The following is a 14,936-nucleotide window of genomic DNA, read 5'->3' as shown; positions in this document are numbered from 1 at the left end:
AATTTTTCTTTTGTTTCATTTACTGCTTGCTCAATATACAGATTGAATAACATCAGGGAGAGGCTACAACCCTGTCTCACTCCTTTCCCAACCACTGCTTCCCTTTCATGCCCCTCGACTCTTATAACTGCCATCTGGTTTCTGTACAAATTGTAAATAGCCTTTCGCTCCCTGTATTTTACCCCTGCCACCTTCAGAATTTGAAAGAGAGTTTTCCAGTTAACGTTGTCAAAAGCTTTCTCTAAGTCTACAAATGCTAGAAACGTAGGTTTGCCTTTTCTTAATCTTTCTTCTAAGATAAGTCGTAAGGTTAGTATTGCCTCACGTGTTCCAACATTTCTACGGAATCCAAACTGATCTTCCCCGAGGTCCGCTTCTACCAGTTTTTCCATTCGTCTGTAAAGAATTCGCGTTAGTATTTTGCAGCTGTGACTTATTAATCTGATAGTTCGGTAATTTTCACATCTGTCAACACCTGCTTTCTTTGGGATTGGAATTATTATATTCTTCTTGAAGTCTGTGGGTATTTCGCCTGTCTCATACATCTTGCTCACCAGATGGTAGAGTTTTGTCAGGACTGGCTCTCCCAAGGCCATCAGTAGTTCTAATGGAATGTTGTCTACTCCCGGAGCCTTGTTTCGACTCAGGTCTTTCAGTGCTCTGTCAAACTCTTCACGCAGTATCTTATCTCCCATTTCATCTCCATCTACATCCTCTTCCATTTCCATAATATTGTCCTCAAGTGCATCGCCCTTGTATACACCCTCTATATACTCCTTCCACCTTTCTGCCTTCCCTTCTTTGCTTAGAACTGGGTTGCCATCTGAGCTCTTGATATTCATACAAGTGGTTCTCTTCTCTCCAAAGGTCTCTTTAATTTTCCTGTAGGCAGTAGCTATCTTACTCCTAGTGAGACAAGCCTCTACATCCTTACATTTGTCCTCTAGCCATCCCTGCTTAGCCATTTTGCACTTCCTGTCGATCTCATTTTTGAGACGTTTGTATTCCTTTTTGCCTGCTTCATGTACTGCATTTTTATATGTTCTCCTTTCATCAATTAAATTCAATATTTCTTCTGTTACCCAAGGATTTCTATTTCTTTTTACCTACTTGATCCTCTGCTGCCTTCACTACTTCATCCCTCAGAGCTACCCATTCTTCTTCTACTGTATTTCTTTCCCCCATTCCTGTCAATTGTTCCCTTATGCTCTCCCTGAAACTCTCTACAACCTCTGGTTCTTTTAGTTTATCCAGGTCCCATCTCCTTAAATTCCCACCTTTTTGCAGTTTCTTCAGTTTCAATCTGCAGTTCATAACCAATAGATTGTGGTCAGAATCCACATCTGTCCCTGGAAACGTCTTACAATTTAAAACCTGGTTCCTAAATCTCTGTCTTACCATTATATAATCTATCTGATACCTTTTAGTATCTCCAGGATTCTTCCAGGTATACAACCTTCTTTTATGATTCTTGAACCAAGTGTTAGCTATGATTAAGTTATGCTCTGTGCAAAATTCTACCAGGCTGCTTCCTCTTTCATTTCTTCCCCCCAATCCATATTCACTTACTATGTTTCCTTCTCTCCCTTTTCCTACTGACGAATTCCAGTCACCCATGACTATTAAATTTTCGTCTCCCTTCACTACCTGAATAATTTATTTTATCTCGTCATACATTTCATCAATTTCTTCATCATCTGCAGAGCTAGTTGTCATATAAACTTGTACTACTGTAGTAGGCATGAGCTTTGTGTCTATCTTGGCCACAATAATGCGTTCACTATGCTGTTTGTAGTAGCTTACCCGCACTCCTATTTTTTTATTCATTATTAAACCTACTCCTGCATTACCCCTATTTGATTTTGTATTTATAACCCTGTATTCACCTGACCAGAAGTCTTGTTCCTCCTGCCACCGAACTTCTCTAATTCCCACTACATCTAACTTTAACCTATCCATTTCCCTTTTTAAATTTTCTAACCTACCTGCCCGATTAAGGGATCTGACATTTCACGCTCCGATCCGTAGAATGCCAGTTTTCTTTCTCCTAATAACGACGTCCTCTTGAGTAGTCCCCGCCCGGAGATCCGAATGGGGGACTATTTTACCTCCGGAATATTTTACCCAAGAGGACGCCATCATCATTTAATCATACAGTAAAGCTGCATGTCCATTGAGAACCCTGAAAATGTGCTATCCAGACACAAAATCTAACAAAAGTTCAAAAATGCTTCAAATGACTCTGAGCGCTACGGGACTTAACTTCTGAGGTCATCCGTCCCCTAGAACTTAGAACTACTTAAACCTAACTAACCTAAGGACATCACACACATCCACGCCCGAGACAGGATTCGAACCTGCGACCGTAGCGGTCACGCGGTTCCAGACTGTAGCGCCTAGAACCGCTCGGCCACCCCGGCCGGTTCTAACAAAAGACTCAGCCTTCATAAACCTGCTAACCTACGAAAAAAGGAAGATATATCTCGTAGTACCAAGCGCACACACTCCACACCCATTTCCTCTCTAAATCTCTCTCAAATGACTTACTCTTTTGTTTAGTACCACCCATCCACTAAATTGCTTACGCGTAAGTCCTTAGAGCCCAGTTTGAAAACGTACTAGCAAGACTAAACATCCAGTGGCTAATTCTTAGAAATGATTCCATCATTACAGTTTGCACAAACCATGATTTCGAAACGATCCACCTACAAAACATTGGAATCAATGCTTCGCTCAATTCCCCTCAGTCCCACTCAACCTCAGTCTCTTTTACTCCACTGCTTTTCACCGCTGTCAACCAGGCTGGTGAACGTGACACACAGTGGAAGGTGTCACGCAGAAATTAAATTCCCATCTCAGCATCCACATACCCCAAACCTTTCGTATCAGCAATAATTCTCACATTTTTACCTAACCCTCGCCCACAACAGACCGTCACATCAGTAACAGAGATTTCTCATCAACCTCGTTTGGTTGCAGATGGCAAGCTACTGGTAATAAATAATACATAAGTGATCCTGAGAAATCATGCACACCAAGTGTAAATGTATTAACAAAAGAAACGAACTATTGTTTGAAGGAAATATCCAATTAATTTTGTAATCATTTAACAGAAAGAATGTTCACATTACAGAGTAAATAAAACGGAAACCCAATGGTGATGGCACAGTTGTCCTGAAACATGTTTGGGTACTTAGAAAAAACGGTGTATTCCATGACTGCCGGACCTCGCACCCTAATATCCTATTCCTGGGTTCACCTATGATTTAAGAGTAGGTGGTTTAAATGGCTCTGAGCACTATGCGACTTAACTTCTGAGGTCATCAGTCGCCTAGAACTTAGAACTAATTAAACCTAACCAACCTAAGGACATCACACACATCCATGCCCGGGGTTTTCGAATACTAATCAAAACGTCCTGGCACGAGGGTTCGAACCTCGCTTTACTTTAATGTAGTATAATAATCAACAACAATGATGGAAGCGTGGACAGAGTTTCAGGGCACTCTTTTGCCCTTGGAGTGGGAAACTCCTCCTAGAAGCCTGAAGTGTAACCAATGCTTAAAGACATGAGGGTGCAGAAGGTAATGGAAACTGCTGCTGTGTATCCACAGGACATGTAGTCTGTAATTGAAAAGTGTTGTGATGATGCCTCCATTGACAAAAGATTCCAGACTAGTCCCCTATTCGGATCTGTGGGAGGAAACCGCCAAGGGGACGGTGTCCTAATCAATTACGTCTCCCGTACAGCTCCTTGTCTGACACACCACGCTTCTTTTGTCACTGTAAATCTTGCTCAACAGCATATCTTCATCCGTCTCTATCTCCTCTACAAAGCTCTTAAATCCACCACCCCAATGTGTCAGCTCCATGACGCCGACGACATCGTCTTCTTTACCCCAACCAGCCTTACAAGCTTCCTAACGTTCCTTCTGAATCTATCTCAGTAACTTCACCTCTTGCTGCTACCTCAAAATCAGTTATGTTAAAAACTCAGACAATTATTTTAATAAATACTACCAATCATTTCTCTCCCAGACTTCCACCATACTGATGTACACGTAATACTTTTGTCAGACACCTAGCTCAAAGCAAGTATTCCGACAACTTCCGTAAAACTAGACGGGCATTTCTTTCTCAGGCATGACGGATGCAACAGACGAGGGGGTGGAGTAGGGGCGTACGTACGCTGTGCTGTGCTGTTCATAGAGAGTGTCTGGCAGAGGGTTCATCGAACCACCTTCACAATTCTCTATTATTCCAGTCTCGTATAGCGCGGAAAGAATGAAAACCTGTATCTTTCCGTATGAGCTCTTATTTCCCTTATTCTATTGTGGTGATCGTTCCTCCCTATGTAGGTCGGTGTCAACAAAATATTTTCGGATTCGGAGGAGAAAGTTGGTGATTGGAATTTCGTCACAAGATTCCGTCGCAATGAAAAACGCCTTTATTTTAATGATGTCCAGCCCAAATCCTGTATCATTTCTGTGACACTATCTCAGGACTGAAGACCACAACAACAAACAATCTCCCACATTTTGCGATTATACGAAACGTGCTGCCTTTCTTTGAACTTTTTCGATGTACTCCGTCAGTCCTATCTGGTAAGGATCCTTAGATTTCAGCAAAGCATTTGATACTGTCGACTTCGACATCTTACTTGCTAAACTTCGCGATCTAAATTTTTCACCAACTGCAGTGCAGTGGTTTCGCTCATACATGACGTCTCGTCAGGAACGCGTCCTGTCCGGGAATACAAAATCAAAATGGCGTCAGGTAGTGTCAGGCGTTCCCCAAGACTCAGTATTAGGTCCTATACTCTTCTCTCTGTATGTCAATGATGTGTCATCAGTTCTGATCTATTGCAAATATCAAATGTATCCTGATGACCTTCAGTTGTATCTAAGTGCAAAACCAGTCAATCTTAAGAAAGATATTGAGAGTTTCAATACTGACCTCCATGCACTATCAAAATGGGCACAGAACGTAGGACTAAAACTCAACCCATCTAAAACCCAAGCGGTACTTGTTGGTCACTCTAAGCTCATTAGCCCAAAACATCGCGAATCAGTACCATCTCTTATCGTAAATGGAGCAAATGTCAAGTTCTCTCCCTCAGCAAAGAGTTTGGGAGTAATAATAGATGAAAATCTAAATTGGAGAGAGCACGTAACTGCAGTGTGCAACAAAGCATCAGCATCCCATCACGCCCGACAAAAATATAAAAAAACTCCTCCCTTTCGATCTGAAAAAGAAACAAGTACAAACTCTTATACTCCCAGTCATTGACTACAGCGATATTATCCTACAAGAAATCCCTCAGGAAAATTCTCGACGTCCGGAACTGGTCATGAATGCCTGCGTCCAATATACCTGTGACGTTCGACTTTTTGGTCACATTTCACGAGCATACGCACAATTGTCATGGCTGCGTGCAGACGAACTCAGACATTTCCATACACTCTGTCTCGTCTACTGTCTTATAAATGTACGCTGTCCCTTATACCTCTCCTTGTCCTTAACGCTCATGTCTGAACAACATGACAGAAACACACGTTCCCATCATACAAAATCCTCTCTGTTACATTACATCGCTCAGTCACCTTCTCCAAGTCCTTCACGGTAGCAGGAACCCGACTCTGAAATAACCTCACTGCTTATATTAGAGAACTTAAAAACATGTCCGGCTGCAAAAAGCAGTTAATGACGTATGTACTTAAGTAACAGTAATGCCGTCCTCTGTATATGAATGCACTTCACCCCATTACTTCCTTCTTTCCAACTAGATCTTCCTCAGTTCCCAATTTTTCTCATGTTTACCATTACTATTTCATTCTTTCTTTTACTGTTATTATTACTACTTTTATCATAATTTTTATGTATAGCAGCTGTTGTAAAAATTCCGCCAGTATTTACTTTATTATGTCTTAGTTATTTTATTCGTATTGTCAGTAGATTAATCTATGTTTCTTATTCAAACTACTGTCATGATGTAACTATGATGTGTACAATGCTGCATAAGTGCTACACTGGTTCGATGTAAGAGTGGGCCTGATGGCCCTAATCTGATCAGGTTAAATAAATAATTACCACACATAAAGATGCCTGTGTGGTGGCATTCGCTTCGGAGGTAAGCTGTTTCGAATCCAGGTAGGTGACGGCAGAAATTTCCACTGCTAGTATTTCCCCAGTAGTGGAAGGGGAGATGGAAGTGTAAAGTTTCTCATCACCAGCCTTGCGTCACCATTCTACATTAACTTAGCTCTCCGCAGTACATCACGGCATGTGGGCCTGAGACTCTGTTGATGGTGACATGTGTAGTGTCGATGATAATCGCCTGCAGAAAATTTGCAGTCTACCACCACAGAGACACTGTGCGTCTAAGCAGCATCACCAGGCGCCAGTGAGAAAGATGCAGTAAGCCATTCGTCCCGCTGTTTCGAGGTGCCACACAAGACGAGATTTTCCAGTTCTGCCGGTGTCTGGCATGAGTTGTGTCAGTCTGAGTTCTGTTATGCCCGTGAGGGCATCAACGGTTCCATGACGAGTGCAGAGAAGCAAGGAGGTTGCACTTCTGCCTTCAGAGGGCAAAAATTTGTCATGGCCAGAAATTTGTCATGGCCATTTCCAAGGGTTGTTTAGGTGGCCATGGTGGGATTTCGTGTTCGCCATTTCAATGTGTTGAAATGTGGCAGAACGACACCGAGGTCACGTTGTTCAATAAGGAATCCACACACCAGAACAACAAAACATGCTCAAGCTCCACACACGATCCATTACTGCCTTGTCATCGAGCTGAGGTACTGAACACTTCTATTGTACAGTCAAATCAAAGTTCCCATTCATGTACGCTTCAAAAGAGTGTGGTCCAAACAGCTATTGTGATCACACCCAGGCCCACGGAAGATGAGGTGGGTTCCTTTCCAACTCTTCCTGATAGTGGGTATTTTCCTTGGACAAGAAAACAATATTTCTCCTGTGCACACTGTAATATATCACACATTCATTAGGAAGCAACACTTTGAGCGAGGCGTGGCAGAAGTTGTCACAACGAAGTACTGTAGGTTACAACTCATTGCTTCATATCATTGAAAAAGAAAAAACTGTGTACGAAAGGCTTTAGGCTGATGTTTGTTATGAATTATCTGACAGTGTGGTTGTACATTGTTGACCGAGATGCTTGATGTCCAACTCTTCTTTTCCAAGTGGATTTCATTGGGGACTGTTCAGCTGATTAAGGGACGGTGGCACACGTTTCCTCTCTCGTTTTATTGCTTCCAATACGTGGCCTGTGTCTGAGACAGCCAGAAGAAACACGACAGTTACCTCAATCAGCCAAGGCTGCTTTACGAGGTGGATGATGGCAAATGGTCTCATCCTGCCTCTCATAGATTTTGCTATCTGCGGATGTCAGTGCACCCATACACCCGCCTCCAATAGCTCTTTTACAAAAAACTGTTGCACCATGGATTCGCAAATCAAAGACTACAGTACTGAAACAAATAATGCAATATTGATAACATGGTTTTTCACCAGCTTCAAAGCAGGAATATCAATAAAACCTATTTCTTTCCTCATTTTTACTATGTCAAGAGCGATACAGGGACTTCTTAAGGACCCTGTAGATGAAATGGACTTTTATAGTGACACTGATATCTGCTTTTCTCGATACTCTTAATTTGTGTTGACATGTCGCCATACATAATTTTGGGTAATTGCCACTGAACCTGGACAATGTCTTTGAAGAACGCCCAATCTTATCAGCCAGAGGAGACTTTTGGTTCAGATATCTGCAGTGTATGGGCACCACCCATTTTCTACATCTACGTCTACAACTATATGTGTACTCTGCAATTCACACTTAAGTGCCTGGCAGAGGGTTCATCGAAACATTTTCATACTGTTTCCCTACTATTCCACTCTCGAATAGCACGTGGGAAAAAGGAACACATCTTTCCGTTAGAGCTCTGATTTCTCTTATTTTATTAAGATGATCACTTCTCCCTACGTAGGTGGGTGTCAACAAAGTGTTTCCGCATTCGGAAGAGAAAGTTGGTGATTGAAATTTCGTAAATAGATCTCGCCAACAAAGAAAACCGCCTTTGTTTCAGTGACTGCCAACCCAAGTCGCGTATCATATCAGTGACACTCTCACCCCTATTGCGCGGTAACACGAAACGAGCTGCCCTTCTTTGCACTTTTTCGATGTCCTCCGTCGACCCTACCTGGTAAGGATCCCATATCGTGCAGTAGTATTCCAGCAGATGACGGACAAGTGTGATGTAGGCTGTCTCTTTAGTGGGTTTGGCGCTTCTTTTAAGTGTTCTGCCAACAAAGCGAAGTCTTTGTTTCACCTTCCCCGCAATATTATCTGTGTGGTCTTTCCAATTTAAGTTGCTCGTAATTGTAATTCCTAGGTATTTAGTCGAATTGACAGTCCTTAGATTTGTGTGATTTATCGTATACCCAAAATTTATCGGATTTCTTTTAGTACTCATGTCGATGACCTCACAGTTCTCTTTGTTTAGTGCCATTTGCCACTTTTTGCACCGTACAGAAATTCTCTCTAGATCATTTTGTAATTGAAATTGATCGTCTGATGATTTTACTAGACGGTACGTTACAGCGTCGTCTCCAAAGAATGTAAGGGGGCTGCTCAGATTGTCACCTAGATCATTTATTTGAATCAGGAACAGCAGAGGGCCTATGACACTACCTTGCCGAACGCCAGATATCACTTCTGTTCTAATCGACGATTTACCGTCTGTCACTACGAATTGTGACCTCTCTGAGAGGAAATCACGAATCCAGTCACACAACTGAGACGATACTCCATATGCACGCAATTTGATTAATAATCACTTGTTCTGGAAAGCGTTCTGGAAATCTAGGAATGTGGAACGATCTGAGATCCCTTGTCGACAGCACTCATTACTTGATGGGAATAAAAATCTAGCTGTGTTGCACAAGAACTATATTTTCTGAATCCGTGTTGGTTATGTACCAATAAGTCATTTTCTTCAAGGTGATTCATGGTGTTCGAGTAAAGTATATGCTCCAAAATCCTACTGCAAATTGAGGTCAGTGATATGGGTCTGTAATTGAGTGGATTACTCCTATTTTTTGAATATTGGTGTGACCTGTGCTACTTTCCAGTCTTTAGGAACAGACCGTTCGTCGAGTGGCTGTTGTATATGATTGTTAAGAAAGGCGTTATTGTGTCTGCATACTCTGAAAGGAACCTGGTTCGTATACCATCTGGACCGAAAGACTTGCCTCTCTTAAGTGATGTGAGTTGTTTCGCAACACCTAAGATCTCTACTTCTATGTCACTGAAGCTAACAGCTGTTCTGGTTTCGAATTCTGAAATATTTACTTCGTCTTCTTTCGTGAAGGAATTACGGAAAACTGTATTTAGTAACTCCGCTTTAGTGGCCCCACCATTGGTAGGATTTCCATCGCTATCGAGCAGTGACGGCATTGACTGTTTTTTGCCACTGGTGTGCTTGACATACGACCAGTATCTCTTTGGGTTTTCTACCATATTTTGAGACAATGTTTCATTGTGGAAACTATTAAAAGCGTCTCGCATTTACGTCCGCACTAAATTTCGGGCTTCCGTGAAACTTAGCATGCCAAATTCAGAAGAACGCAAAACCCCCAAGACTGTCTTTTTTCGTTGCTCCTGCAACAGTGTTCTGAGTTGTTTTGTGTGCCGTGGTGGATCAATCCCGTCTCTTATTAACATATGCGTACGAATCTACCTATTGCTGTCAATACTGTATCTTTGAATTTCAGCCATATCTGGTCTACACCAACATAAATAGCTTGGAAGGAATGGAGGCTCTCTCTTAGGAAATCATCAAGCGAATTTTTATCTGCTGTTTTAAATAGATATTCTGCGATGACGTGTGGGTGCTATTCTGTCATTCTGCGCAACGGATTAATCGGAGATGTACCCTTTACCCTGTGGCTCCTGCAAGATGCAATTTCCACCCCCACACTACTACAGAAGTCAGACAGATGCTCCTAACGTTCTAAAGAGAAATGCCGGAAAAACTTTTAGCAATAAATATCTTTTGGAGTCGCCCGCTGTAAGGAAATACACACAAAAATTCACAAAATTTCTTACGTAACTAGTGGGATACTTGGGTACTGGAGTAGTGCTAGTTATTGTAAGACAAGCATGAAACTAACGAAAATTATTATTTATTTTGCAAAAATTCTGAGGAATCACAATGGCACTTTTAGTTATGAACTGAACAAGTTATTTCTGGGTTCTTTTCGGTATGAGAAGTTACCTCTTAAGGATAGGATTCGCTAATGAAATTTCTATACAAGGTTTAAGATAGTTATTGACTTGGCAGAATGGCTGAGAGCCGCGCCTACTCAACTTGAATAATGATCCGTTAGAATGTTGCTAGGTACAGTTGAGGCTGTCGCATGTGAAATGCAGTGAAGTGTACTGTTGTGGAGGAAATATGGGGCTCGCAAGAGCTGTAGCGCACAATACCGTAAGCTGCGATGACTGCTCTCTGCGCCGCTTGCTGCTGACAAATAAGATAACTCTCGTTCTATCTGGATTGACCTACGCCAATCAAACTCTCCCTATGCCTTGATGAAGTCAAGGATTCCTATTCGCCCCTAGTCTACCTATTGGCGTAGTACACTGGTCAGATAACCAGTCCACCACGATGCCACTCAAAAATTCGCTCACAGGCGTTTAACTATATATTGAGTCCTTGCGATTAAGCTTTGTTCACTGTGTTGGCCACCAAACTTATTGTGCGGTGTGAACGGACAGAGTTAGAGTTGCACTCCAATTCGCTCTTGACAGAGGTGCTCTCCCAGTGAAGTACTGAGGAGAGACTTGTTCCTCACTCTTTGAGTACACGTACGAGCGCGCACGCTCTCGTTACGTATTCTCGCTCCAAGAGCGACAATGGAACGGCCCCTCTCCACGCTAGACGTGAAGGGGTATATCTTTTAGTCTCTTCCATTACTCCTTCAGCTCAAGGCGTCAGAAATATCATCTGCCAATCAGCATTGCTCTTCTAAAACGGGAGAATGACGTTTCGTTTAAGGTGACTAATCCAGAAACCTGTAGCATCGGCGTTTGGCGTTTACTGTCTCCCTGTGTAAAATCTCTGAAACTGTGTGCTATGTTTGTAAAGAATGCGTAGGCTGGGCGTTCCCACACAATGTAGTGGAATTTGCTTTTAAGCCGAACACGGGTTCGTTCTTCCTTTCACTCAGGCAAATGCTGTCCGCTCCACGGGCGGCCGAGGTTGACTCGTCCTCTGAAGGGACCGGCCTCCCGGAGTGCGGTCTGCCTCTCTCGAATTACAATCTCCTGTGACTGTCGTGTCTGGAATGTACGTGTGTATGAAAGCCTCGAGTATTTCAACCACGGTGCGCTTACTTGTTATTTGCATATCGTTTACACGAATTCATACAACATTGACTTTATCTTATAGAGTTTGGGTTCGAATGAAGCGTCTTGATGTGCATAATATGACTGAGCGCGGAATATGTAAGCAATGGAGGTCAGGAGACCAGGACGTCTTACAATATACTTAGCGTTTATTGTCAGTGATACGGTTTTGAGCCTCGCTACATTGACCTTGTGTTCACTAATCCCTGTATCCATCATTACTCTGTCTTTTAGAAGAGGACGAGAAGTGGCAGCTGGAGGACAGAAGCCACACCACGGTCTCTGTGGACACCGACTGTGTGCAGCTGCTGGCGAACGCCCTGGACCACCCCACGTGTCCGCTGGAAGACCTGCCGCCGGAGACCGTGGAGCAGCGTGAGCGGTGCCGTGCGGAGCTGTGGGACGACGTGGTGCGGAGATCGCCCCACGTGCCCGTCACCAGCTACCTGGCCTACACGCAGAGGGTGAACATCAACCTCTGTCTGCTGGCATGGATGGCAGCTGGCTCGTATGGCATCTGTCAGGACGTCCCATTTAGCACGATACGGTCGGTGCACGATGCTCGCTGCTATTTCGATAGTCCTGACGATCAATCGTGTCTGGAATCGAACGCCACAGATGCCATCTGCTCTGTTTCCAGAGCTATTCTGATGCTGAGGTGTCGCGATTTTTCCACCTTTTCCGATAATTGCAATTATGAAAGACCTCTATCACACCCATTGACAATGGAAAGTGAGTACCTATTGCATCAAAAGGTAACAGAAGAAACACTGAACCACAAAAACAGCTTAAACGACGCCACCTTGAGATACAAGAATTTCCAAATCGACAGCTTAAATCCTTTGGAAATCTCACTTGTATTGGTAAATATTGTTTTCCGCCTTTGGACTGCCGGAGTATACATATACCTTCCCCAGTTACGCAACTTGCCTGGAAAGATATTCTTGTCCTTTCAGATCACTTGTATAGTCCAGATCATGTGTTCTGAGGTCGTGTATCGTATGACCGGTTTCCCTGGCTTATGTACTGCAGTGCTGATAGATAGCGGTCTCACACTTCTCAGCTGTATCTGGCTAAACCTATTCTGCTACCACATGTATGCTTGTGTTCGTCATCTCACGCTTCCTAACGACCTGCTACCTGCTGAAGTAAGCAGGTTACTCTGTCGTCAAGTGCTGTATGCGTTAATACCGTGGAGTACAGTATGTGTGGCAGCTGCTGCTTTGGAAAAGACGAGCAAATATCATCTGATCCATAGTCGTGTAGTAGTCCTTGCGGGCATTGCACTATCAGTGTCTTTCAATACGGTTTGTCTCGGACTGATTGGGTACATGTACCTACGTACTCGGTTTTCCATGCGGCAACTCAAAATTTTTGTTAACAATAAATTTGCCTCAAAGAAACAATGTTTTTTCATGTCAGTTAAGGCTGTTATCCTAAGTGGAATAGGCATTATAATTAGAATCGGGTTCCACCAGGCTCAGGAGATAGCGCAGTTTGTGTACTACGTACACCTAGTTACGATGTTGCAGGGACCAGTGCTGTTCGTCTGCTTCGTCTGTAACGGAACGACGCTCCCCTTACTGAAGGACAGGGTGCTGGCGTGGTTTAACCCAACTGGCATCCCTGCAGGGCGAGAACTCTGCTCAGCTGCAGAGAGGAATCTGGCCAGGAGGAACAACGAACAGTCTCCAGCTGCAGAATCCTCACTGTAGGCTGCTTCGGTATTTTTCCCAAATAACTGTCTTCACTACAGACTGCATTAAAGCCAGTAATCAGGTATAAAGATGTACTCTATCTGATATGACAACATTAAATGTGATATTGTACAGCCAGCGCTTTGCTAATGTCTTCTTCATTTATAACTGTGTGGTTATTTTAGCCTCTGTCTGCGTATTCTAATGCAGTGAGATTACTTACGAAAATTGTTCCGAAACACTTTGTGTACCCATATATATATATATATATATATATATATATATATATATATATATATATATATTAATAAAACCAACAAACTGCAGGGACGAATCCCAATGGGAAGTGGAGGAAAAAGGTCGTATCAACATGTGTGCAGAAATGCACCGCTACCACAGTAGATGGCGCTGACGAATTAAATTTCCTCTGACCACGTGCCGTGTGTTCCTCGTATATAAGAGACTGCGTGATCGACGCAGCATACTGTAAGCAGCATACGGTGTGGTATTCGTGTCGGGATCAAGCGGGACACAGTCAAACAGATGGAAACAGTCGAGATGCAGCGCAGCTATACCTGAGCAAGTGCCGTCACGGAGAAAAACCACACCACACAACATTTCAAACCCTTTTGGACGTTTGTGTGATCACGAGTCCTTTCAGTCAGATGTATGTGCAGGGAGGTGGCGGACTGTGCACACACCAGATCCGGAGAACTGGGCTCCACAGAATATTCGGACGAACCCTTGCAAAAGTCCAGGAAGGTGGCCAGCTATTTGCACATTCCAGGCTCTCTCTGAATGACGGGCTGCTCCACTGGAGCTTGTAATAGGGTTTGTCTCAGTATCCTGTCGGACCCGGTCCTCCAAATCTGGTGTACGAAGACTCCGCCGCCTCCCTGCACGTTCGTCTGCCTGAAAGGACCCGTGGTCACACAATCGTTCAAAAATGGCTTGAAATGTTGTGTAACGTGGTTGCCTTGTGTGAGGAAAGCTTGTTTTGGTATAGTCGAGCTGCGTCTCGACCGTTTGGTTGTACAAACTCACCACCTTGCCTTATTCACAACACGGGTAGCTGCTTACAACACGCTGCTCTCATTCGTCAGTGTCACCTACCGTGGCAGTGGTGCTTAATTAACATATGTTGCCTGGAAAAAGGAAGTTTTATACAGATATGCGTGAGAAACTTGTACTTCTATACGATTTGTAATTTAAGTACCACGGCAAGAGACTTTCAAATCTTTGTAAAATGAAAGGAGCAGCGAGATGGCTGAAGTAGTGTGTGGATGAATGTGTAAATGGGTTTGTTGAGCTTATTAGTGTTTCGATTGCATAGAGTGGCTCAAGTAAAAGAAAAGCAATAAATAAATGTGTAAAATGTGACTCGAAGTGAACGCAGACAAAGTATGAAAGGATACTATTATACGAGATTAGAGTAATTGCGTTTGTGAGACAATGTGGTGATTTGTTAAGGCAGACGTTCGTAAGGGTACTGTAGCACATGTTAAAAGTTAGTGTGTTCCACGTGTGGTGCTCTAAAACGAGGAACAACAAAGGACGCAGTACGCTGAAATTATTGTGATTTGTAATCACAAGATGATGTAACATTTGTTCAAATAAAACCTGAGTGAGTAAAGTGAAGGAGTGTCTGTGTGAATGAAATATTCAGCCCAACTAGAAATCCCGTGGTAAATAATAGTACGTGGACGGATTTTCGGAAATTGTGACAGTACAGCGATCGTGACTGATTTAGCAGGCGTCCACAACGCTAACAGCGATTTTGGTGAAGGAAGAGACGCCGGACTGGA

At 43.2% G+C, this 14,936-nt stretch overlaps 1 protein-coding gene across 1 annotated transcript in view; it reads left to right on the top strand.

Annotated features, from left to right (window-relative positions):
- The window catches only part of LOC126203203 (uncharacterized), a 55,644-nt gene extending 42,266 nt beyond the window's left edge, over window positions 1-13,378 (top strand). The window contains exon 5 of the mRNA XM_049937447.1: window positions 11,669-13,378. Within this exon, the coding sequence (XP_049793404.1) occupies window positions 11,669-13,149 (1,481 nt within the window). The 3' untranslated portion in view covers window positions 13,150-13,378. The remainder of the gene's footprint in view (window positions 1-11,668) is intronic.
- Window positions 13,379-14,936: the final 1,558 nt, after the last annotated feature.

Source organism: Schistocerca nitens, chromosome 9, assembly GCF_023898315.1.
Source record: "Schistocerca nitens isolate TAMUIC-IGC-003100 chromosome 9, iqSchNite1.1, whole genome shotgun sequence".
NCBI lineage: Eukaryota > Metazoa > Arthropoda > Insecta > Orthoptera > Acrididae > Schistocerca > Schistocerca nitens.
Note: the sequence above shows the minus strand (reverse complement) of the source record. Positions and strands in the feature narration are given on the sequence as shown.